The 23,563-nt window shown below is 46.7% G+C and overlaps 6 protein-coding genes across 6 annotated transcripts; 1 reads left to right on the forward strand and 5 right to left on the reverse strand.

The window, feature by feature from the left end:
• Nucleotides 1-4,814: 4,814 nt before the first annotated feature.
• F5147DRAFT_658269 (uncharacterized protein) lies at nucleotides 4,815-6,533 on the reverse strand (the record flags this gene model as incomplete). The annotated part of the gene is made up of 7 exons (XM_041434411.1): nucleotides 4,815-5,327; nucleotides 5,382-5,626; nucleotides 5,702-5,791; nucleotides 5,894-6,000; nucleotides 6,060-6,142; nucleotides 6,204-6,256; nucleotides 6,320-6,533. 7 exons carry the CDS (start codon nucleotides 6,531-6,533, stop codon nucleotides 4,815-4,817), a joined length of 1,305 nt encoding a protein of 434 aa, XP_041286065.1.
• Nucleotides 6,534-6,968: 435 nt separating this feature from the next.
• On the reverse strand, nucleotides 6,969-10,390 carry F5147DRAFT_748281 (uncharacterized protein; the record flags this gene model as incomplete). Its single annotated transcript, XM_041440054.1, has 14 exons — nucleotides 6,969-7,336; nucleotides 7,401-8,026; nucleotides 8,057-8,179; nucleotides 8,204-8,319; nucleotides 8,347-8,471; nucleotides 8,493-8,496; nucleotides 8,533-8,567; nucleotides 8,607-8,651; nucleotides 8,682-8,763; nucleotides 8,941-9,252; nucleotides 9,321-9,334; nucleotides 9,377-9,611; nucleotides 9,665-10,139; nucleotides 10,365-10,390. The coding sequence occupies 14 exons, from the start codon at nucleotides 10,388-10,390 to the stop codon at nucleotides 6,969-6,971; spliced, it is 2,586 nt and encodes an 861-aa protein (XP_041286066.1).
• Nucleotides 10,391-10,558: 168 nt separating this feature from the next.
• Nucleotides 10,559-13,186, forward strand: F5147DRAFT_658271 (uncharacterized protein; the record flags this gene model as incomplete). The annotated part of the gene is made up of 8 exons (XM_041434412.1): nucleotides 10,559-10,825; nucleotides 10,876-11,820; nucleotides 11,870-12,320; nucleotides 12,375-12,412; nucleotides 12,469-12,639; nucleotides 12,689-12,832; nucleotides 12,888-13,066; nucleotides 13,096-13,186. The coding sequence occupies 8 exons, from the start codon at nucleotides 10,559-10,561 to the stop codon at nucleotides 13,184-13,186; spliced, it is 2,286 nt and encodes a 761-aa protein (XP_041286067.1).
• Nucleotides 13,187-14,047: 861 nt separating this feature from the next.
• On the reverse strand, nucleotides 14,048-16,257 carry F5147DRAFT_841051 (cytochrome P450; the record flags this gene model as incomplete). Its single annotated transcript, XM_041444341.1, has 13 exons — nucleotides 14,048-14,138; nucleotides 14,198-14,330; nucleotides 14,388-14,524; nucleotides 14,571-14,595; nucleotides 14,653-14,709; nucleotides 14,760-14,949; nucleotides 14,998-15,011; nucleotides 15,070-15,199; nucleotides 15,252-15,367; nucleotides 15,429-15,580; nucleotides 15,629-15,817; nucleotides 15,867-15,996; nucleotides 16,047-16,257. 13 exons carry the CDS (start codon nucleotides 16,255-16,257, stop codon nucleotides 14,048-14,050), a joined length of 1,575 nt encoding a protein of 524 aa, XP_041286068.1.
• Nucleotides 16,258-18,495: 2,238 nt separating this feature from the next.
• Nucleotides 18,496-21,034, reverse strand: F5147DRAFT_841052 (cytochrome P450; the record flags this gene model as incomplete). Its single annotated transcript, XM_041444342.1, has 14 exons — nucleotides 18,496-18,839; nucleotides 18,890-19,027; nucleotides 19,080-19,223; nucleotides 19,281-19,305; nucleotides 19,357-19,413; nucleotides 19,471-19,666; nucleotides 19,718-19,731; nucleotides 19,801-19,930; nucleotides 19,989-20,104; nucleotides 20,153-20,304; nucleotides 20,359-20,491; nucleotides 20,545-20,600; nucleotides 20,649-20,784; nucleotides 20,836-21,034. The coding sequence occupies 14 exons, from the start codon at nucleotides 21,032-21,034 to the stop codon at nucleotides 18,761-18,763; spliced, it is 1,575 nt and encodes a 524-aa protein (XP_041286069.1). The 3' UTR covers nucleotides 18,496-18,760.
• Nucleotides 21,035-21,939: 905 nt separating this feature from the next.
• On the reverse strand, nucleotides 21,940-23,277 carry F5147DRAFT_764485 (uncharacterized protein; the record flags this gene model as incomplete). Its single annotated transcript, XM_041440711.1, has 4 exons — nucleotides 22,880-23,277; nucleotides 22,619-22,851; nucleotides 22,336-22,505; nucleotides 21,940-22,184 (listed from the first exon to the last, which is right to left on the reverse strand). The coding sequence occupies exons 1-4, from the start codon at nucleotides 22,991-22,993 to the stop codon at nucleotides 21,940-21,942; spliced, it is 762 nt and encodes a 253-aa protein (XP_041286070.1). The 5' UTR covers nucleotides 22,994-23,277.
• Nucleotides 23,278-23,563: the final 286 nt, after the last annotated feature.

The raw sequence follows: 23,563 nt of genomic DNA on the forward strand, positions 1-23,563 counted from the left end.
ATTTTATATCTCAAATGAGGTGTCAGTGGGAACTGCAAGGCTGATGAAGTGAGAGGCAAGGGGGACGCACAGACCAGGTGGCCTGACGGTCAACATCTGAATAGTGCGATCCCCAAGTGATGATTCTGTAGGTGTAGGTGATTAGCTGAGACCGGGTGATAGTGGGTGCACAGACCAGGTGGCCTGACGGTCAACATCTGAATAGTGCGATCCCCAAGTGACAATTCTGTAGGCGTAGGCGATTAGCTGAGACTGGTGACCTGCACCAAACCGGTTCAGTGCATGGATGACTAATGCTCTCCCACGAGCCCGATACCCTAGAAGTCATTATGAACAATCTTCCTTTACTTTATGGTTCAGACTGCAGTTCAGATAGTATTTTCATTTCATTTCTCAGATAGACTCAGATAGGCTGAATATTTTTGTATATTTAATTTTGCGGTAAATTCTGCTTAGTCAGCAGCAACAATGACTCAGACTGAATCCCACACATGTCAAGTAACAGTGAAAAATAGTTCTTGCATAAGTTGCCTTGTGGGAACTTTCTTAAAACCCTAAATACACGGCTCGCGTCATTTCTACGGTCAATAAAGTAACATCATAACAAGACACCAACAAATAACATAATCAGTCTGTTACTTAATATTTGTCACATGATACTAAGTCATATGACTCTAACAGTCAGGTGACCTATGATCCTAAACCAAATCATGACAAAGCAACCTTTTGAGATGACTAAAGCTTGATGACACAAATTATAAAGCACATGACTAACAGTACAATAGTATTGGTACAATCTGACTAAGCCTATTTCCCTTAGAACATGGGAAATAGTAGCACAGCCATCCTAATTTATCTATATAAGACCCCACTTTTTCCCAATAAAAATATGCATACAGGGAACTTTTAAGCCCCACAAAATAAATTTGAGTGTGAAGTGTGATCAGTATCAACAACAGTGACAAGAGCTGTTAAGCAACTAACTGAGAGGTCATTGTAAGCAACATCCAGCAATACCTTTAGCTCATCATCAACAACTGTGAAATATCTTGAGCTCACTGTGCTCAACAGTGAGCAAACTTTTTCTTTGATTTTCTACTGGTGAACCTCTAGTCTCTTTCTTTTCTTTTCTTTTCTTTTCTTTTCTTTTCTTTTCTTTTCTTTTCTTTTCTTGTCTTTTCTTTTCTTTCTCTCTTTCTTTTTCTGTTTCTGTTTCTTTGTTTCTTTGTTTCTTTTCATTTGTCTCTTTTTCTGTTCAGTTCATTCACGTCTTAGTGTTATTGTCTGAATTTGTTTCAAGATCTTTGTGTTACAGTAACATGGCATGAGTCCCCTGCCAGCAGAACAGCCCTCTGCCACCGCACGGCTATAGACGATACCGGAGTCTCACCAGCTCTATGATGATAGATGACGATAGAAGATGATAGACGATAAGCGGCAACTGCCGGCTTAGATAAGCGGTCTGGACCGCACGTGACGACATAGGTCTAGAAGACCTATTTATGTTATCAAGATAGAAGGCAAGCCTTGTGCTGCCTCATGTACTGATAGAAGGATGCCTCATGGATCCTATCTACGATAGAAGCCCGCCTCATGGATGCTATCTCTGACTCATGTAGATAAGCAGATTAGAACCCAGCTTTAGGCTGAGCTTAGATACGAAGAGTAGCCTTATATAAGGTCGAAGATTAACAGTAGACATTCCTTACTTTAATCTTACTAGGTTTACCCTTGAACTCCTTGTCCCGCTAAAGCTACCTGCTCAACATCAACTCGTACCTTCAGTGACGCCTCTCACTGTCTGTAAACCGCTGTAGAGACTCATGCATCTCATTGTGCAATATGGCAGTTTTCACTGGGGAGTACATGGCACGAACTTGTAGCATCACTCTGTGTGCTACCCGCAGCTATCTCTATATGAGGCGCAGCTTTCCCACGCTTCACGATGTATATGCGCGCGCGCTTTCCCGCGCTTGAGCGCCCTATAGCGCCAGCCATCCGGAAGCATCCATCCACTGTCCACCAAGTTCCCTAGTGCGTATATTTCCATTTCTCACATTTGCTTATCGTTCCATCTTTATTTTTATCATGGACCCTTACTTACATATATCTTTACATACCTTACTCAGTAGTGCTTCGGCTCCGCATGACAGCGCTTAGGCGCCATACTTAAGCGCCAGCAGTACAGACTTACTGACTTACTCTCCCACCAGAACAACAGAGGACTTACTGGTTACTACCCACTATTTACCTAGCAGAACATAGTAGAAATCTATTTGTTTACACCTTGCATCTCCCTTCTCTTGTCTTACATCATATCATCACCTAAGCAAACTCACTCTTACTCTCTCTTGTTTCTGCATACACGCGCATGCATTCCCGCACTTCGCGCATTCCCGCGCCTCGCGCGCACCTGCGCTTTCCCACGCTTCGCATTGGCCAACCAGTAGTGCTTTCAGCGCATACCTCTAGATCCTTGCTGCACTCGCTTCCCCTTTAGGGTCGAACGCACTTGTCGTCTCAAGTATAGCAGACTAGGCAACGCACGACCTTACAACAATTATAGATACAGTCAGGAGCATTGTTCATGCCTCGCTGTATCGTTGAACCTTCACCGCTATCATCTCAGCGTAACCCCTCGTTAACCACCACAAGCTACATTCAAGTATGCAACCTTTGCTTGTCTGTAAAGGCCGACGACTCTCAGCACTCGGTACCACTGTCGTGGTTGTTGCTGTTTAGATCATCCTAGTCGCACACGACCGTTTGTCGTAACACTTTGTGTTGTCTTTACGACCATCTAAGCACTGGCTTAGTGGGAAGACTTCAGAAGTTGATAGTGACGCTTGACCTCACTCATCTGAGTAGTGATACTGAGCCAGGGTTTTCTTTGTCTGCTAGACTTTAGTTGTTGAATAGGGGACTTGGTACTGAAATCCAAGGACGTCTGTTCCTGATTCTGTTTAATACTCATCATGAGTTCCTTGGCAGCAGGTTCAATAGTGAACTAAGAGTTCTACTGATCACTGATTAGTCCTGACCTTTGATTCTACCTGTTTGTGCTGAGGGGGTGATTGTTATAATTTCGCACAACTTTCTGTAGTAAATTTATTACAAGAAGCATTGTTACTGAAGGAAGGGTTTCTCTTACCAATCTATTTCTTTTTTTATCAGTACCATACTGTTGGGCTGACTTTTCTTTGTTTTCTAATCACTGCCATACCATTGGAGTGAATCATTTTCTTTTTGTCATCACCATACCGTTGGGCTGACTACATTCTGTTTATTTTATTTTCTATTGTGTCCATACTGTTGGATTGACTGGTATTGCTACTGACCTCACAGAAGTACTTTTTGTCTGAACATAGCTTGGGGAAGTGTAAACAGCCACCCACGAACAACCACATTATCAGTCATTGGTATTTGTCTGAATCACTGACTGGAGATATTTGATTTTGTAGGTGTTTATCTATAGATCATCTATCTAAGAAGACACTGGGTGATAGTGGCCGCATGGACCAGGTGGACAAACGGTTGAATAGTGCGATCCCCAAGTGACAATTCTGTAGGCATAGGCAAGTAGACTACACCAGGCGTTGGTGGATCTGAATGGTGCGATCCGCAAGTGGTGATTCTGTAGGCGTAGGTGATTAGCTGAGACCAGGTTTGATAGTGGGACGCACGGACCACTTGGGCAGGTGTTGTAGAGGGCAGTGGTGGGCAAGGATGATGAGGTGGGAAGCAGGTTGGTGCAGGCAGCGTTCTGGGGACACAGAGACCACTTGGTGCTGGGCGCAAGCATTGTAGAACAAGGTGGGAGGCAGCCTGCAGGATGCTGCAAGCTGGGGGCGCACAGACCACTGAGGCACTGGAATTTTGGGTGAGCAAGATGAGACAGATGTTATAGAGGGTAGTGGTGGCCTGGGTGATGGCTGCTGAGCTGTAGAAGCGGCAGCAGCGGCGTGCAGTGTGCAGCAGTGCAGGGGGTAGGAGGACAGAGGCATGAGAACCCGCCAGATAAACCGCTATGACCAAGACAGGCAATTTGCGGAAACTGCTGGTATCAGGTGTAGGGCGGGATAAGGCGGGATACGTGCCAGCCTAGCTATAGGCTACAGTACAAAGGTATCAGAATATTTAGGGCGTGATTTAACGCTGGTGTTGGGATATTACTAGTTTCGAGCCTAAATATAGTTGACGAGGCATGCTATTGCTAAGCCTAAGAAGGCTTCCCAATTGGGTTATCCAGGTGGAATGTCCTTTGGTAAGTCGCATTCAAGAAATTTAGATGTTATACTAGGATGGACACTGTCCATATGTGCCGATACTGGCTGGTACAAAGTTCAAACTTCGTTGTTTACTGAGACTGAGAGCGTGTGACCTCGGATACGAACTCCTACTAGTACTAGCAGTGACTCGCTTCAAAATTGTAACATGTCATACTACTACTAGTAGTACAAAATGACCTTCAATATAGTATAGTAATGCGGGCTCGTACTGGTACATCCTACTAGATGAAAACAACAGAAAAGATTCAAGTACTAGTAGTACCCCGTAAAAGTCCTCCTCTTGCAAGTTGGGGGATTTGGTATGTTACTAGTGTGTAGTCTGGTGCAGCAAAATCTACAGAAGTACATGGGCCGGACAACGAAAGAAATAGTCCATGAATGATAGTAGTACAGCATACCATTAAATGACAGTGATAGTACCCAGCATCAGTGCGACTGAAACAGCGACGACACTTGCACTAGTAGAATACGCATGATCATCAGAGACAATCAATGTGAACGTACAATAGATACTACTCACCCCTACTAGAGGCTCCTTCCCTTTCCTTTCTTGGGCCTAGACTTCTTCGCCTTTGCCTCGGGAGACTTGTCGTCGCCAACCTTCGCTTTCTTCACTGCACGTTCAAGTTCGACATCAACCGATAATCCGGTGGAGGGCGTGTGTGGCTCGTCAGATGAGGATGAAGTAGTGGGGTCAGATGAGGACCCAGCTGTTGGATCGGTTGATGAGAGCGAAGTGCCGGAAGTAGTAGTGGTAGCCTGAGTGACTGCTTGATGCGATAACTTGCGCTTTTCGTACTTGTGGTGGTGCCAATCCACGTAGCGGCAGTATGCTGTAAGATACACAGCAGTAGAGATCTGGTTCACAGCAGCCTCCCACATGGGATCCCACACAGGATGAGACTTGTGTGCACTCCGGATCGAAGACTCTTCTAACCCCATCCCCTCCATCAGTGATACGATATAGTCTTTCAACCTCTCAGCAACCCCACCTAACATGCACTCAATGTCATCCATCTTTATCTTAGGGTAGACAGTCTGTAGAATATCAATTAATATTTGAGTACTAGTAGGTACAGAAAATGAATGTACCCCTTCAGCGAACGTCTCCAAGTTCTTGCTGTTGAAGTCAAAATGACCGTCTGCGCCACGCTTGAACACAGTGTACCGGACCTCGCTCACGTCGATCCAGACATGTGAGTGGATGGTGACCGGCCCAAACTTCAGCGACTTCTTGATTCGACGAGGGATGAAGTCCTCGTAGTCGATGGTGGGGCCTGCACGAAGGACTTTACTTGCATGGCTATCTTCCTTTGGTTGATGCCATCTATCCCATTCTCGCAATGAAATTATCAGCGCATAATCAGTCTCTCAAGAGCTATCGCTCATCAGCCTCAACTTCCGAATCATACTATTATCATCGGATGACAACCCGCATTCGCCTACCCATTTGTTGACGGGTCTTGGAATCTCTATTTCAGCGTCTGAGTCCGGCGGATGGACTGCAACTAACAGCTGCAAGTCAGGAATATTTGTGATATCTTTGTTTTGCAGATGATTGAGATGGAGGGTGATGTCAATTAGTCATTTGTCGTAAGGGATACCATCGGTGTACTTAGCGACAGCCTTGAAGAGATGCGAGCCTGGTTGTTCGTGGATAGGGAGTGGGGTCATGATTTGAAGCTCTTGCGTGTCTTCGAAGTAGTTGAACCTGTTAAAGATATTAGTGGTGTTATGACCTGTATGTACAACTAAGTTACTAATATTCACTTTGCTCTGATCCCACAATCTGACTCCTCCGATATAAATGCTAAGACTACAGTGTACTCCGCAGGTCTGACGTTGGTGATTACCTTCGATGATATTAGTAAAATGGCCCGAGTCGCTAATCAATTAAAAGCAAAAGAGGCCTACAAATGTGTTTGGTTGAGGATTTTGAAGAGCGTCGAGAATGACTGCACAGCGCCCTAAAAGATGATGGTCAGGAAGAAGTCAGGTTGTAATAGATAAGCGATCTGAGAAATCCTAACCCAGGCTCAAGTCATCTTGATTATCTTTAAGGTCCAGTCTTGCTTTTAATACTGCCTTGAGATCTTCAAGCACTTGTTGGTCTGGTAATTTGTCTGGCAGGGAAGTGTTGGAGGACTTTGCTGATTTTTGGACTTGTAGACATGGAGAGGAGGCAAACAGAGAGTTGGAGGGTGATGGCAGCCAGTGCAGGCCCAGTGAGGCTTTAGAATCCATGTTCATGACTGAGGGCTTAGAGTATATGTGGGGGTGTTTAATGAAAGAACCAGCAGGAGACATTGAGAGCTAGTAGTGTGATGACAACAAGTATCAGTCAGCTAGTAGGGCAAGTTGTGCCACCTCCACAGCTGCCCGCTGTTGCAGTTTAGTCAGCCAAAACCACGTGCCATACTGTCTACCATAGTAATGGGTAGTGCTGTACAGCACTACCTCATACTGTGCAGCACTGCCTTATATCGTACAGCACTGCCTTGTACAGTACATCACTGTATAATAGCAATGTATACGTATGGAGCTCTTCAACTGGAAAATGTCTGAGTCTACTAGTACACAATTTAAAGCTAGTCCCAACTATTATATTTGTTGTGATACAGGTAATCAGCAGGGCAACAGGAAAAAAACTAATACTACTAACTTACTAGTATACTAGTACTAGTATGAGTTTGATATTGCATAATAAAACTCTTTATCAATGTATTTGTTCAAGAAGAAAACACAAGCAGAGTGAGCGCTATTTTGCGCTGTTAGATGAACATCAGCAATATGACCGAACCAGGGGACAATATGGGCAAAAGAACGAAGTTGATCCAGTGGGAGGATGTCACCGAAGGGGACCCCTGCTGATCGCATTGCACATTTTAAAACATGCATTTGCATAGTGCGTTCCAATACACTTCCGCGTCGCTGAGTTACGACATCCAGGCATTGGACGTAAGTGAGAAGACGCCCAGCCCAAGGAATAGTCTTTCCTCGTGGAGGAAGCGGTTGCATAATAAGGCGCACCTCAACAACAGTGTGGCCTGCAAGTTGTTCAGACGTCAGGTATAGTGATAGTATACTACAAACTGACGATGAAAAACATACCTTTAAGTCCACTAACTGGCCATTGTTCAACTTCGGTGTCATCGACAGCGAATATAGCAGCATCATAGTGACCATACTTTTTAGTTGTGCTCAGAGGAGATGCGTTGATAGTGAGAGCAGGAGGAGTAGCTGATTGGTTGTAGTATGATGCCTGCTGCACCCATACTTTGAACCAGACCATAAGATCATTAAATGGCAGAGATGCATTGGGTGCTGCACGGCGCTGCTCCTCCAGCTTGTGAAAGCTCTGAGATGTGCGATTGTGACCTTCCCATTGAACGTAGTCAGCAAGTGCTCCCCGTAAGTCAGGCAAAGAAAAAATTTCGGCAAAAACATCAACCGGTATGCGCCGTAAGGAAGGATCGAAGTTGAGGTGAATTGCTGTACTACCAACAACAAATGTCCGGAGAGGTCTTGTCGCTTTTATGTTCGAAAAGACTTGTTTTGCCTTCTTGAAGAAATTAGTGACAGGACGTTTCGACCCCCAGAGATGATCGGTAACTGCGGCCTGTGGATCTGCCTCATCAACATCTGCATCTTTGTCGTCTGACCCCGAACCATTGTCCATCACTAGAGAACTTGAAGACTGAGACAGTTGAGCGATGAGTGATGTCGTAGTCTGAAAACTTTGACACTTTTCAACGCAATCGAGGAACCGGCATATTTGAGCATCAATGTTGTTGTTGTTGGTGGAGTCGGCAGGATCCTTGATCAGGGTGATGTGAGCGTGCTCGGTGGTATTGGCAGACCACTGCAAGAGGGAACCGACTTGACGAATGCTGGGTACGACACTCTGCATTAACTCCAGTTTAGGAATATGCCAGTTGTCGAGAACATTTTTGCTCTTGGCGCCTAGATGCGCCCCACATGCAATGATGTCTTGCTTGTGGTCATGAAATTCCTGGAGAGTGTTAAGAATCTTTTAACAATGTAATTCATCAATCACTGTTGCTTGTGATAAGTACCAAAAATCCATGAGCGCCCGAACAGCTATGACAATGCCAGGAGGAGCTGCATCAGCAATGAGGGCAACAATATAATGCTGCAGATCCCGCTGCGCTCTTCCAGTGACTTGCTTAAGGTTGGAAATACCATCCTTAAAGTGCCAGAACGTCGTGAGCGGTTGTAAAACGAAGAAGTGAAAGTCCAATTCCTGTGCGCCAACAGCTCTGAGACACCATTGAATGTCATGGTCATAGAACGCACGATGCCAGTGGTGCAGAGCCTCAGGAGTTAGAAAGCAAGGTGGATCTGCGAGTGGCCAGTCAGACCAGAATGGACGGGCGACGCCACTGAGGTGGAAGGGGGCACATGCAGTGAAGTAAGCCTCGACATCTTGGGGATCACATTCAATGCTGGCAAGCTGGCCAAGTGTCATTATAGCGGTTCGTGGGGGGTGTCAAAAGGCATCTCCAAAATTTTCATACATCGCCATAGTTACTGGTGAGGTTTTCCCCTGAACGCATGCAAGCATGCACGCCTCAGGTGTATCGACTATATATGAAGCCAAGGGCATAAAACAATACCTGAGGTTTCCGACCGGGTCTGACATCATTCGCCTGATACATGCAGCTTGCTTGAGCGGCTCAAGAATGACGTCCAGACATTGGTGGACCAAGCGGGCTTCCAGGACACTCTGCAACCACTTCACCGGATGCAAAAACTCAGCAATCGGAAGCAGTGCGGTGAGAAGGAAAGCATGGGAGGATGCTTTGTTTCGAGTCGCCATCTTGATATTGGCAAGGCTGATAAGAAGCGGATGGGCAACGCGCCCACCAGTCATATTTGTGATGTTGGTTTTGTCCGAAGAAAGTATGACACCCAGCAATGTCGCGCCCTCTGGAAGTTGTGACTATGATGGAGGATGAGATATAGTAACTTAATACGACTACTAGTACTAGTAATTGATAAGACACATACCTGCATCGACCATGCTGCATCCCCAGTCATCCATTCACTGTACATTCATACTGTACGTTCCATCATGTTGTATACACGTGTAGGTGTAAAATCAATTTCATTGGAAAAATGCAGGTGGCTAAAAAGCGATTTGATGCAATCCAGTGGATCATGCCAGTAAAGACAGACTGGTTGTTTTGTTGGATGAGTCGTCGAGATGATGCAGTACTGCCACTTCGGAACAGAAGGCAGAAGCTCGGCACGACCATGTAGCTCCTTCGCTGTGAAAAAGGAGAGAGGTAATGATTTGATCTGCTTAAAGATAAGAACTTGTAACAGAAAACATTCACTGACTCGAGACATACCAGTTCCAGCCCCAGAAATTGATCTATGGCTGCCATACTTAGGGATGAGCACAAGAGAAACTTTCCGAGCTCCCAGTCCTGGAGGGATGCAAATGGATAGTACAGATTGTCCTTGCGATAATGGGAATATGGATCCATGTTGAATCTATCCTGGAAGGTCTGGCCACACTGATATACCTTTGCAGCACCTTCAAAGTGCTCAACATAAGGCTTCTCCGATACTTGATCACCCCAGGACTCTTCAATAGACCCCGGAAGGTCATTCTCCAAGTTCACAGGCACAATACCCTCATAGTAGACGTTTGAGTGATCCTGCCCTTCCACCTCGAAGTCCATCAGGAAATCATCGTGGTGAACAGGACTCGGTGTTCTGGTGGTAGCAGTACTAGTAGTCATGTGCTGGCCTGACTCGAGTAAAATCTGTGATGCACTCTGGAGTTTGTTGATCCGTTGTAGATAGGATGTAAGAGGTTGACTGAGGTGTCACGTAATAGCCAGGGCACTTGGAAATGATTTCAAGCAATTAGGACAGTTGGCCGGCATTTTAGTTGGTAGTAGACAAAAACACACGCACACTGCACAGATGACCCGAACCCGCTGGCAAGACTAACAGCACTAGTAGTAGTACTAGTAAATTGATTTGATTGACGTGAAAGTCCTGGCAGCACTGTGCAGTATTACGTCGCAAGGCTTGACATACTATTTGTAGTGCCTTTTACAGCCCATTGGTTACTACTACTACTACCACTACTATATGTACTGTACCTACTATAGTAGTATGGCATTCAGCCTGGATCTTCCGACCTGCTTCAAACATGCAGCAAGTTGAACATTCAAGTTCAGTTGTTCGCTTCAAGTCCTCTCTCTGCCGGTGACTTGGTGTGTACTATTCCCATGGGCCAACAGAAAAAGACAACTTGGGTACCAGTTGGCGATGTCGAACCTCCCCGTCATTCAGGGCGAGCTAATGCTGGGGCTGGAGGAGAAATTTCTCAGTCAAGGAGGGTTGGAAATGCCATCCAGAGTCCAGTCAAAGTGCTTAAGCCGAACGCACCAAATGTTGTCGTTCCTCCTGATAAGATCGAAAATGCGATGGCTCCATCCAACTTGAAGAAGAAGAAAGGAGCTCGTCAGAGGAAGCCTGCAGTCACTCCAGTAGTAGTAAGTGATTCATTTCTGTTATAGTAATTTCATCGCTACTATACTAGTAGTTATTGACATTTGAGTTCAAGCAGGAGACCTCAGGCCCAACTGCTGCAGGTCCCGCACCTGTTCTGCATGTCGCAAAAAACGGAAGGTTCGGTTTGCAAGACTATCCACTTCCCTCGGCATATGTCAGCTCAAAGCCATTGCAAACTGATCACACAGCTCATGGATCACGCAATCCTCTTCAGCCTGGCTCAACAAGTCATGTCCAGCCTCCTGCCCATCCTGTCCAGCCTCCTGCCCGTCCTGTCCAGCCTCCTGCTCGTCCTGCCCAGCCCCCTGCTCATCCTGTCAAGCCTATTATCAAGCCCTCGGCTCGTCCTGTGGAGTCTCGTGTTCTTCCTGTGGAGTCCCTTGCTCGTCCTGTCCAGCACACAGGCGCCCTTGCTCGTTTTTGTCGTTCTCGCTCAAGTTCATTCACTTCCGACCTCAACTTTCATACTAGTGGTCAACAGGAGCCATCAACAATATGGCGACCACTTCCAGGCAGTTCTGTTTCATTTGTCCGTCAAAATGTCTTTGCGGATGGAAGTGACGACGAAAATGAAGAGACTCAGATGGATAGGGAGATGGAAGATTTCGATATGGAGAAGAATCAGGATGCTGACCTCGAGGAGAACCTGGACATTAGCTTTGAGGAAGATAACGGTGAGGAGATTCAGGACGCTGACTTCAAGGAAGATAACGGTGAGGAAGATGGTGATATTGATATTGACTTGGAGGAAGATGAAGTCGATGCTGCTATTGGCGGTGAAGAGCACGATGATGGAGATGGCCTGGGCGATGGGGACTTATATGGAACGGTGACAGCCCCTATAAACCATAGCAACCCAGAGGATCATATCTACCGCCCGGGACAGGCAGAAAAACACGTCAACAACGGGGCACGAAAGCAAGCTGGCTGCCCGCAGGCCAACAGCAAACAAGCACCGTCACGCGGCAAAGAAGTGGTAAGCACTTATTGGCTCATAGTATAGTCTGATGATTATGATATTTCAGCCCAACATCAACTACGATCTGCTCCAACGTCACCATTCAAACAACCGCCGGCCACGTTCCCCATCACCCTCATATCTTATTGATGTCCGTGAGCAGCAAAGTAATCCGCGCCCAAAGCCTAAGCGCCCTCGCAAAAATGACCCGTCACCAGCTAATGATGGTTCAGACTGTGACGACAACAACGAATTCGAGCGCGACTCTGGTGTTCAGAGCTGTGCTACCAAGAAGAATAAGAACGCGAAGGGCACCGCCAACCCAACCACACTTGGATTCTTCCCTCCTCTTTGGATCAAACTACTTGACTTTGCGAAGGCCAATTTTAGACAGCACCTCGCCATTGTGGCCCCTTTCCCCCAACGTGAATCAGCTATTGACGAAGGCGGAGTATGTGGGGAAATGATTGCGGAAGCTATCATTTATTGGCAAGAACAGAAGTGTCAACTTGAGAAAGGTCTGTCTATCTCGCTATATCAACTACTTGTAGCCCACTGACATATGTATCGAGGCTACTACCCGAAATTCAAAGCAGAGATGGCTATTGTGGTATGTACTGCTAACTTGAATGCTTTACTACATCTTATATTAGTATGCTGACACAGATTTTTAACGATGCTGCGACCTTTCGAAGCAAAATAAAACAAGTTGCTCTCGCCGTGGTTCCGTTGGAGTATGAGCTTGTCTCACAAGGAGGTACCATTGCAGCCGTCAAAATCAAGGCATCCGGTCTCATTCGCCACTTGTTGTTTTTATGTGGGGTAGTCGATACTCATGTACGCTCTTCATCATCATCGACAGTATTCTACACTAACAAAATGGCAGGGTCATTCGTCTAACTTCGCGCATAACGCGCTCCGGTCTGTCTGCCTTCGAGTGTTTTATGATAGCGGCTCAAAATCTTTGCGTCAATTCCCTGCCTTCCGAAAGACTATTCCGGACAACGCTGTCATCCTGGTTGCAACAATTGTGAATATTTACATATTACTACTAGTACATTCACTGATTTTTTTCTTTATTCAAGGTTCGAAACATTCTCGACATTTATGCCAGGCATGGCCAAGCAAACACCAAGCAAACGAACATCGTGGATTCAGAGGTCATCTACAAAAAGATCGCTGGCTTGTTTAAACATGTTAAAGATGACGAGTATCATGGTCCGAAGCTGCACAAGATGCTTCAGTCTTGGGCACAGACCGGCATGTGAGTCTCTGTCTAATTTATATTCCTAGTACCATTGTTGACCATCAAGATAGGAATGAGGTCGCTATGAGTGGTGAAGATGAAGATGGTGGTTCTGAATGGGAGGTTGATCTTAATTAGTGTTACTATCTTTAGCCCTGCATAGTACTATCACTTTACTTCGCAGTAGTACTACTGTTTCTTGCAGCAATATAATTACTATGTTTCACGCTACTAGTACAGTCTGAGTCTGATCATTGTCAGCAGTATTCTACACTAAGACATCATGAAAGGTAGAATATTTGATCACATACATCGCTATATAGCACTGTACAGTGAGAACCACCAACATAATGTGGATCCACTGTGCAGCGCTACCTAGCGCTACCCGCCCTGTACCATATTGGGTAACCAACGCACAGCATGACAAATCCGAAGCACACTATGTCGTATTGTGGCTCAGCTGTGCATGGGGGGACTTCCCTGTGAACCCTGAGTGGCTGTACGGCACTGTGCGGCACTGTGCGGTGCCGTACAGCCACTCAGGGTTTTGCTGATGTACTTCCCACAGTGTGGTCGTGAATGATGGGGCTTCCAAGAAACTGTCGCTGGCAGTAGTATTTGTTGTATCTGTTATAGGTGCAGCATGAACCACTCCAACGAGGCAGAGGAAGACGCAGAAAAGTACTGCGCATAACATTTTTGGGGTGTCTCAGAGCCGCATGCATCTTGTTCAAGCTATTTGCAATTTGAGGGTACATAGACTTTACGAATTTGACGAGAACAAGACCCCTCAGATCCTCGGCTACCGTGTGACATGTCCCAGCCACCCAGGCTGCCCACCAAGCCCCGATGATCTCACCTTCAAATGGCAAGCACCCCGTCACCCTAACGTTATAACCCTCGAATAACCGACACGTTCATCGTGTTTGCTGACCTATTATACACTGGCAAGAAGTACTTGATCGATTGCTACGTCACCTCACCACGGATGGCAAACTGTCATCCCTTCTTTTCAGTTCGCCAACTGTCCACAGTGTCTGAATGAATATGAGACCGTGCCGAAATACTGCAAGGGAAGGTCGCAGGAAACCTGAAGCAACAAAACTGTTAGTAACAAGGGGATAGAATAACACGAAGAAAGTCAAGTACCGGACCAATCCTGGGATGAATTCGGGAGTAAAGCTGATCTCTTTGCCCTGGTCATCTTTGGCAGGAGAAATATCCAACGTGGCCAACATGGTCGCAATGGCAGCCCACGCGGAGGAATCGGCGTTATACCGCCCTGATCACAGTTTATCTGTCGGTGGATCTTTTATGGGATTCGGACAAGTTAACGAACCTGGACATGCACGCCGGCCAAGGCCGAAGATGTATTGTGCAGGGTCATCACTTGTCAACGCGCCATCGCTATCAATGAACCTCTCTGGTATAAAATTAGATGCGTCGGGGTACCGTTTTTCATCCCGTGCAATACCCCTACAATCAAGTCAGTACCACAAAAGCTGGGAGGAACATATCAGACCATGTGTTGTATGTGATGATTGTGCCTGATGCATGATACTATAAATAATTATTGCGTTGATTCCGGGACAAAAACAGCAGACCTTTTGGAATGAAATACCCATTGTATACATCATCACTCGAGGTAGCATGTGGTACGCCTATGAGGTCATCTTCAGCACAAGTCAGATCATTTGGCGGGGAAAAATACCAAGAGGCGTAACAGGCTGCCATCGCCAAGTCTCTCGCAGGACTGCTTCGATGTAGGGTAGCGATGCTCTGTCCTCGAACGTTGGCAACCGTTCTTTTCCAACCACCGAGTCGATTTCCGCTTGTGCGCGTTTCTGAACTTCAGGATATAATACCATGGCCAGGGAAAAAATCATCAAAGTTGCTGCACTCTGTGACGAGGATAAGCAGCGGAAAACACGATGGAGTTGTCCATTTACCGTCTCATATGAAGCTGTGCGATATTAGTGTATGTCGAGAGTACAACGTTGCTCGTTAAAAGGCTGACTCACCTATAATAGCAGTAGTAGCTGCTTTCTTCAACGCATTCTCGAATGCAGGTTTGAATGCCTCCTCTTGCCTCTCCATCCGTTGCAAATTTTCTGCAACCATCGAAGATTGAGCGGGCGACGACCCGTCGGCCTTGCAAAGAGCCGAGTCAACGTCTAAAACCAAGAGAAAGATAAACACCCACCATGTGTTGCTGCACATATCGAAACGGCATGTCGGCCATTTCATTGATGAGCTCCGTCGAACCTCGAGCACTACGCTTGATCGAGGATCCCCAGCACCAGTCAGGAACCTTTAGTACTACATTTCACAAAAGTGCGTGTCAAATTAACGCTATCTCATCCAGGAGAGTTGAGCTCACAGAAGGGGAAGGTTTTGAGCATTAATGCTCTCTCTGGGGACAACACGGTCAAGCTTGGAACCAGTGCCTTTATCACGGTCTGCACCATAGGATCATCACGAGCACTGATATTGTAGTCGTATACTGTTGACATCACAACAGATAACGAGAATCTGTGAACAGGTAAATAATGGTTCAATTCGTAAAAATCATTCGCTAACGTTGCGAAGTGGTCGTAATAATTTTCAGGGTCATCAACTAGGTTGACGATAATCTCACGAGCCCGCTTGATTTGCATTGGGCGAAATTTTGCTGCAGACTCGGGGCGAAAAGTTTGGTGGAAAAGTCGCCTGCAGAGACGCCATTCATCGCCATAAGCCATGAATCCAAAGTTGATCGACAAGCCATATCTGCGAAAACCTTAGACTGATTGAATAACGGAATACTGAACGAACGCACGGTACGAGTGTTGCTAGATATGGTCGATCGGAGTAAATCCGAGAACGCTTGTCCAGTAAGGCTTCTGCGATGTGCTGAGAATTGATCACGACCATTTCCTCGTCTAGACTTCGCACGAAGACCAAGTCCCCTGACATAATGATTCACACCACGCATGCCCTATGCTATCTGTTCACGTACCATACATAGCACTCCACTTGGTGTAAGTCAGCCAAGGCTGACAAGCGTCGATAGATAAGACGCTCCCCAACAGTGGGAGGGGCACTGGGCCAGGAGGAAGAGGAGCATTATTCTGTCGCTTTTTGATGAACAACTTGAGTGCCTTGACGGCGACAAAGGAAAGAGAAATGCCAGCGAGGATGGCAAGATGACGATCAAGTGCAAGGGCCATGATTCGAGCAGTGGGTTAGTAAACTGTATATAACGACCATCCTTATAACCGCGGGGAAGTGGGGTAATCGGTGGCAATTTTGCAACTCGGTAATGCGCCTTCCATCGCTTATATGCATATGACTTCTTGCTCAAATCACATCAAACTTTTGCATAGGCGTCGGATGTTCTGGAGATATCCTATGATCACAGAAGAATACGATCATGGAAGGAGAAGACATACATACATACATACACAAGATATGAAAAAGGTGTAAGATTGAGCAAGCAGCATGCACCGCGGACTCGCCCATCTTCGTGTTCCAGATTTTGCTACATCGTCATAATATCTGTCCATCGCAAATTGCGTTATTGGGTGGATAGATCATCACCCACGGAGAGAAATCCAGGGTTGTATTACCGCTCTTTAGTCATATTGTGCGCCGTCCGCCAGGCAAGTGTATAACACCTTGTACCCGATCGACTCTTGCTCCTTGGCCCTTACTGGTTGGGCAGGAAATGATCGGTGTTCGATGACTATAGCAGATCTTGATCATGTATTCGTTGAATTTGGACCGTCAGCAGGAAGATAACACTCGAAGAACTCATTTATCACCTGAGGTATTATGGTCACTCACCTCTTTGTCCCACTTCCTGAATAAAACAAGCCTATTCTCGTATTTCTCGACGTCTGACAGCAAGGTCCATATCATATCCAGAGACCAGTGGGCATCGGAAATAGGAGGGGGAAGCGATCCCTTCTTTCTTATGACACGAGAATCAATAATCCACCGACACTGGAATAGTATTGGGGCATAAGCATAAGCGCGGATAAGCATAAACCGTAAGCTCCCAGGTGAGAGCGACCCTATCAAATAATGTGATCATCGGCAGAAGAATTTCGTAAAATCGTCCTAAGAAACCTCAGCTTCGAGTTGGATTATATCATCCCGAAAATAAGAAATTTGGGTAGACTGCATGCAAACTCTGTGACTAGCACACGCTGTAAAGTTACCTCAAGTATGTGTTCCCTGAGTCACGTCCGAGTTACGACCTGGTCATCCACCGTGCGTTCAGGGTCATCCGCATTAAATAAGGCGAGAGAACGAAGACACGAGAGCGCAAGTTCCCGATTTCTTGAGATTGCGAGGGTCTCATGTTATGATGATGTGGTGTTGAGAAGCCAGTTCTCTTGTCGTGGCATTGAAACGGCATCCACTTCTGGCCATCTATCGAACGACCTTCCCTTTCTCAGGAGCTTGCCATCTTTGTAACGAGGAGACCCAGGTGAGGACAAATATGAATGACTCGACGTCGTGCTAACACAGGTACTTGACCTTGCCTTCTATGACCGTCTCCGTAATACCACTGAGAAGGTCAAGCGCCATGAAAGGTATTGTCCTTGCACACTCCTGGTATTGAGGAATATCTCGAGTCGATGGTAAGTCGAAGTTGCTGAAGACGTCAGTCACTCGACCGCACGAGGTCCAGTATACTATTAGATTGCTAAAGTTAGCGTTGCTGTCACGGACACCGTTTTTCCAGAGGGTAGGATGGCCTATTGTCGTAGTTGTTATTATAGTAATGCACAATAAACAACAAGGAAGAACGACATACAGACAACGGTTTGCCACTATGCGCTGATGAACTCGTTCCGCTCAGCTTTGTGATTGAAAGAAGCAGCTTTCTGGATACAATAAAGTATGTGATGCTGACTCGGGCCCGTTGAGCGTCCTCCATCTCTAGGACCCTCTTGTTTTTCGACATAAATGCACTTTCGCAATGAAGGATTATTTCCGGAATATTGCGCCACCAAGGCATTTCCAGCCTGAGTGAATATCGGACATGATAAGGTATTGATTAGTATTCCCTGACTCTGCAAAGTAGAACGTTTATCTTACCTTGCCTGCCCAGCTTCTTCTACATATTGAATTTGATCCAGAAAGGTCTCTCTCGAGTCTCCACAGTTTCCTTCGTAGCACATACACCGCGCTGATGCGTGTACATACTATTCCACGGAAACAATAGTTTAGATGTTGTCTTTAACTGAGACACGTACCGTGTCAATAACTGCCTGGGATATGATACTATCAGCATAAACGTCTGAAATGGCCTTGTATCTTCATTTTTTTTGCTGCATGCGAGGTATCAGATAGGGCAGATGATTGATTCACGTAGAGAACTGTAAGCGTCCAGTACTCAGTGATAGTACGGGTATTCGAACTCCGCTTAATTAGACTTGCGTGTGCAGGTCATGTGATCGCGTAATTCACGAGAGGATGTATTACTATCTACACGAAAGCCCAACTATCAGTCCCGCGAGAGATAATTCAAAGCTGCTGGTACAATTAACAAAGTACCCAATCGTCGGGGAAATGACGGCGGGCGAGGGTGGGCACAGATAATAAAGCTTGATGCCTGATGCATGATGCATGATGGCGTCAAACTTGAGTATACTGACGGATAACATAAGCCAGCGACACTAAAAAACAAGGTAATACATGATTTCACCCCCCGCACAGCTCTCAACATTGCATTTTTAGCAACTGCGATACCCTTTCCTTCGTGTGGCGAGGGGTGAATATGCACGGGAATACAGGGTGCCTGCATCGGCTGCCTCAGATAAAATATAGGGATCCTCAAGGATGACTCACGTCGTTAAGCCTCCCGTCCATTTCACTCCTTCAGCATCAGGCCCGACATTCCATCCTGGCGCACGTTCCAACCGGAAAACAGTTAGAATGTCCACAACTGCGGCGAATAAAGAAGCATCGGCAACGTGTCGTCCAACACTGCTGAAAGGTGAGCCAAACCCGTCTATTCGCAAAACTCTAAACTTCGTACCAAATGCGCCTTCCAAATCCAAAAGCAAAGGAAACGTCATCAGGGCCTTGTGTTGACGGCTCTTCGACTGCGACTTTTGACATGTAACGCTCGGGTATGAACCTCGTTGGGTTAGGAAATTTATCTGGATCGCGCGCCATAAACCTTGTATAAGAAGAAATGGTTATGTATGATCTTTGTTCACTTGGTATGATGAATCACCGTGCGTTAGCTATTACGGTAGCCCCTTAAGAAACAGTTTTAGAAGAGGGATAGGGTTTTCAGTCCATAGACTGACCTTTTGGGATATAGTAACCTTCGTAGATGTCGTCATTTACTGTGGCATGTGCAATGCCTAAATCCACAGTCAGTGACCGTGCTAACCGGAGTTCCATGAGTCAAGAGTACTGACCCAGAGGGACGACAGGGAACCACCTCAGCGTCTCCAGTATGATGGCATTGATGTAGGGCATAGAAGCGCGATCATCCCAGTCGGGCAATCTTTCGAGAGTTTCCCCAATGACGGAATCAATCTCTGCTTGCGCGCGTGTTTGCACCTCGGGATATAGAACCATCGCGAGCAGGAAGACGTATAAAGTGGACGTCGTCTGGGCCTTTGGTCAGTATATGGCTAGAATAGAAATCGCGTCAAAGTATACAGTTTCTGAGGCGGCTGGGAGTGCGGAGAAAATGAGTAGAGATACGTCAAAAACATAATAACCATTGCAGAATTGTCACGAACCAGCATAACCAGATGCACTGGATTCCTTGATTCCTTGCTCAAGAACAGCGGCCTCCCCTTCATCTTGTGTTTTGACTGGTATACGTTTCAATGCATCCGACACTACGGATGGTGCAGCCGTCCCCGCAGCCTGAGAATCGATCATCATGAGCCTAATCTAAATGATACAAAAGGCACTGGAAACTTGCCATGTTGTTCTTCACATGTTCAAATGGCATGTCCATAATCATGGGAACGAGGGTTCTCTGGACTATAGCATCTCTTACGAAGCTCGCTCCAGGGAACCAAGGAGGAACTTTTTTCACTGTCAGTGCATTAGAATAGAACTACGGCTGATCGAAGTCATACGCACATATGGGAAACTCTGCTACAACAGCTGCGACCTCGGGCCTGAGTGCTTTTACATCTATCTCAAGTGAGCGTTCAACGAGCGCAAGAAAGGGATCATCAACGGGCGCTATAGCATAATCATACATGATTGACATGATGATAGACGTGCTGAAGCTGCGTAGAAAGTATGGTTCAGCCACGCAATACATGAAGACAGAGATTGCTAACGTGTGTAAATGGGTTCCATACACCTCCGGAGAGGCTAGTAGGTTTAGTATCAAACTGTGAGCATTGCGCATTTGAATCGGACGAAAGGATGACAATGCTTCTAAATGGAATGCTTCATGGAAGATTCTCCTGTCTGTAAAGACATGATAAGTGCGATAACAAAACTCGAAGGGACAATATACTAACGAAGTCTCCACTTGTCTGAGTAGGGTAGAAAGACAGAGGAGTAGTCATGAGCAAAACTGGGACTCGTTTAACAATAGGAACATCAAAGGATAGAAGGACCTCACAAGCCAAGAAGGTGCACAAGCCCTGGGGGTCTCGTGGAATAGTTCTGTGAACGACGGTCGAGCAGGTCATGCGCAACTCTTTCGGAGTTGATGATCACGATATCCTGACTTAAGAGTCGGGAGTAAACGATTTCCCCTGTGTCGCAATTCAGTACATCCAGATCCACGTGTCGGAGGTTCTACGCACCATATTCAGTTCCCCATCTCGAGTATGCTAACCATGGATGATCTGGGTCGATTCCGATCACATTTCCAACAAAAGGGAGAGGTGGAGGACCAGGGGGTAAAGGATGCTTCTTGGTGTCTCTCTTCTTTTGCAAGGATTGCACTACCACGAAAGATACAAGCGATGCGAGGGCGAGTGCAAGTACTAGTGTTGGGGCCATCAGTTGAACCAAACAAGTAACTGAAGCTCCCCCGTATATGCGTCTGGATTTTGTGCGGCCGGTGATCCCATCAATGCTGTGGGGCTATGTCGTTCCCGACAAGTGTCGATTCTTGACGGCCCCGAACCCCTTGAACAGTGTCGTGGAAGCACAGCTTGGCTTCAGTCTGTGGAGATCGATTATGTTGAGCCTGTACATCTGTATGGCTAGACTGTACACCATTCCATACTACGGCCGTCGCTGTGCCGGTGTAACCTGCCCTGAACTGCCATGCTGTGCAGGTGACCGACAGCCACAGCAACGACTTGGTCTGCTTCAGCTTCAGCCTTAACATCCAAAACCGTTTGTCACAATAAGTTATTTGTTAAGACATCTATTATGTCATTTTCAGGTTTGTGAAAGGCTCACAGCGATCATCAGGTGCGGGTATCGACGCAGTACTTCTGCACTCACTACCTCATTTCCCAGTTCTTCGCAACGAACCCTAAGCCCTTTACCTCGTTTGTGCATTGTCACTGAATCATCGCATCAAATTTTGCCGAATTCTTCGGTGAGCAATGCACGGGCGCAAAACCTAAGAAGCATGCAAAAGGAGGGTTATGGAAGAGTACCTCGACGAATCGTACTCTACTAGATCGGAAGCGACTAACTCAAACAATACCAATGAACAGCAGGTGTAAAGAAGTTCTGGGACGTCACAGAACTGCCCCCTTACATTGTATAATGATGTCACTAGCACGAGGAACCACAGGTGGCCGAATGTATTTCTGGAATCCCAGACGCTCATGCGTGTTTGACGCTGTTACTTTACATCACGTGACCGGCGCGTCCTAGACGCGTCGAATGTCGACAACCAAATAATGTCAGCCGCCGTGCTGTATTATATAAACATCTTCAGTCCCGTTTCACTCTCTCATCCGGTTCTTCTTCTCTCTCATCTTCACAGCTCCTTGTCTTCCTGCCTCATTCCGGACGTTCCAGCAAGATATGTGGCGTGCGACTTGGAAGCATCCCAATGCAATCTTGATGGTATCCTTGTTATTTTCGCCACCAGCATTGGTCTTGCCAGTTTGACGCCACATGGTACGTTTCTTGCTCATAGTGCTCCGTATATGCCAGACCACTGGCTTTCTCTCAATTGCGCTTAGGTCTGAAGGCGAGCTTCCACAGGACACAAAATGTATGCCTTATTCTCGCCACATTCTTATCTGCCTTACTAACCGACATCAACCGCTCAGGTGTTGAAGGCAAACCTCCAATATTCAAGGACGCGAAAAGACATCATAATGGAACGATATAACATAGCTGCTGCCCTTCCTGGGCGTCGCTCGCGGCGTGGACGGTACAGTGGACAGGACCTGGGTCCATCCGACCCTCTTTGAGTGCGTTTGGTGGCCACATTCGCCGGGGCTCTCGGGTGCTTGACTTCTCTCCGCCCTGTACCTCCTCAGCATCTCCTCGGTCGGTTGTACTGGCCCGCACCATGGTCTAGGCACCCCGGTTCACATCATCTCTCGCGGCTCGTAAGTTCGAGGGCGAGATAAGAGGGTACGTTCCACTTTGATCTTCTAGCCCGCTGCTGACATCATGTCCTTTTCAGAGTATCGGTGGTCGCTCTTATCCAGGTCGGGACCTAGTGGTGGCTCGGGCGTGGAACGTTGGCCCTGTTCTGCAGGCGTTGCTAGCTTCCATTCCGTTCGCTCCTCAGTGCCCGCCGGGTCCGTCGTGGCATCGTTACATTCAGTCTGCTTCCTCAGCGCCAAGAGGCTCAAAGCTGAGGTCATCAGCGCGAGTAAGTCCACCCCGGTTGAACAAAGCTTGATACATTGACAACAAAACACATACTGGACAAGAGGAGAAAGGACTGTCGCGACCCAGGTTGTGGGGAAAGGTGAGTGGTTCTATTTTCTCGCGTTTATGGTTGTCTTCGAGAGTGGCAGCATCAGCTCGAGACGCCATGTGTTATTAGATCGATATGATCATCATTTAATGACACATGGAGTCTCGATCAGCTGGTCTAACGCCCGACTTCTAGGACTTGCAGCTACCGCAACTACAGAGCACGCTGTGATCACCAGACTAAGAGAGGCGGCAGCGGATTTGTATACAGAACACGCGTGGATCTTAGGATGATTAGTGGGGACACATACTTGAAACATCTAACATATCATTCGATCCCGCGGAAATTTCCACCTGAGCGCCACCTGTACTCTAATTACCCCTGTGCTCCCGATCTTTGTGTCTCCTTTTCGATCTCAGCCGCCTCTTTCTCTCCTAAGTTTTCTGCTTTTCGTCTACCGTCATCATGGCCTTTGCGTGCTCATCCAAATTCTACTCCTTATACTTTGAAGGCGAGAAAACGGTTCTGGAAGATGGATGGCTTTGTGCCTCTCTCTGCCACCCGAAGACGGTATTTATTTCATCAACGCTCGCGCAATTACCAACACTGCAGATAAAGACACGTCTCTAGAACTCTATTGTGTCGATGTATGTCGCTGTGGTTCCTTCGCTAATACAACTCCAGAGATA

Source organism: Suillus discolor (assembly GCF_016758755.1).
Source record: "Suillus discolor strain FC423 chromosome Unknown F5147scaffold_107, whole genome shotgun sequence".
In the NCBI taxonomy this organism is placed as follows: domain Eukaryota; kingdom Fungi; phylum Basidiomycota; class Agaricomycetes; order Boletales; family Suillaceae; genus Suillus; species Suillus discolor.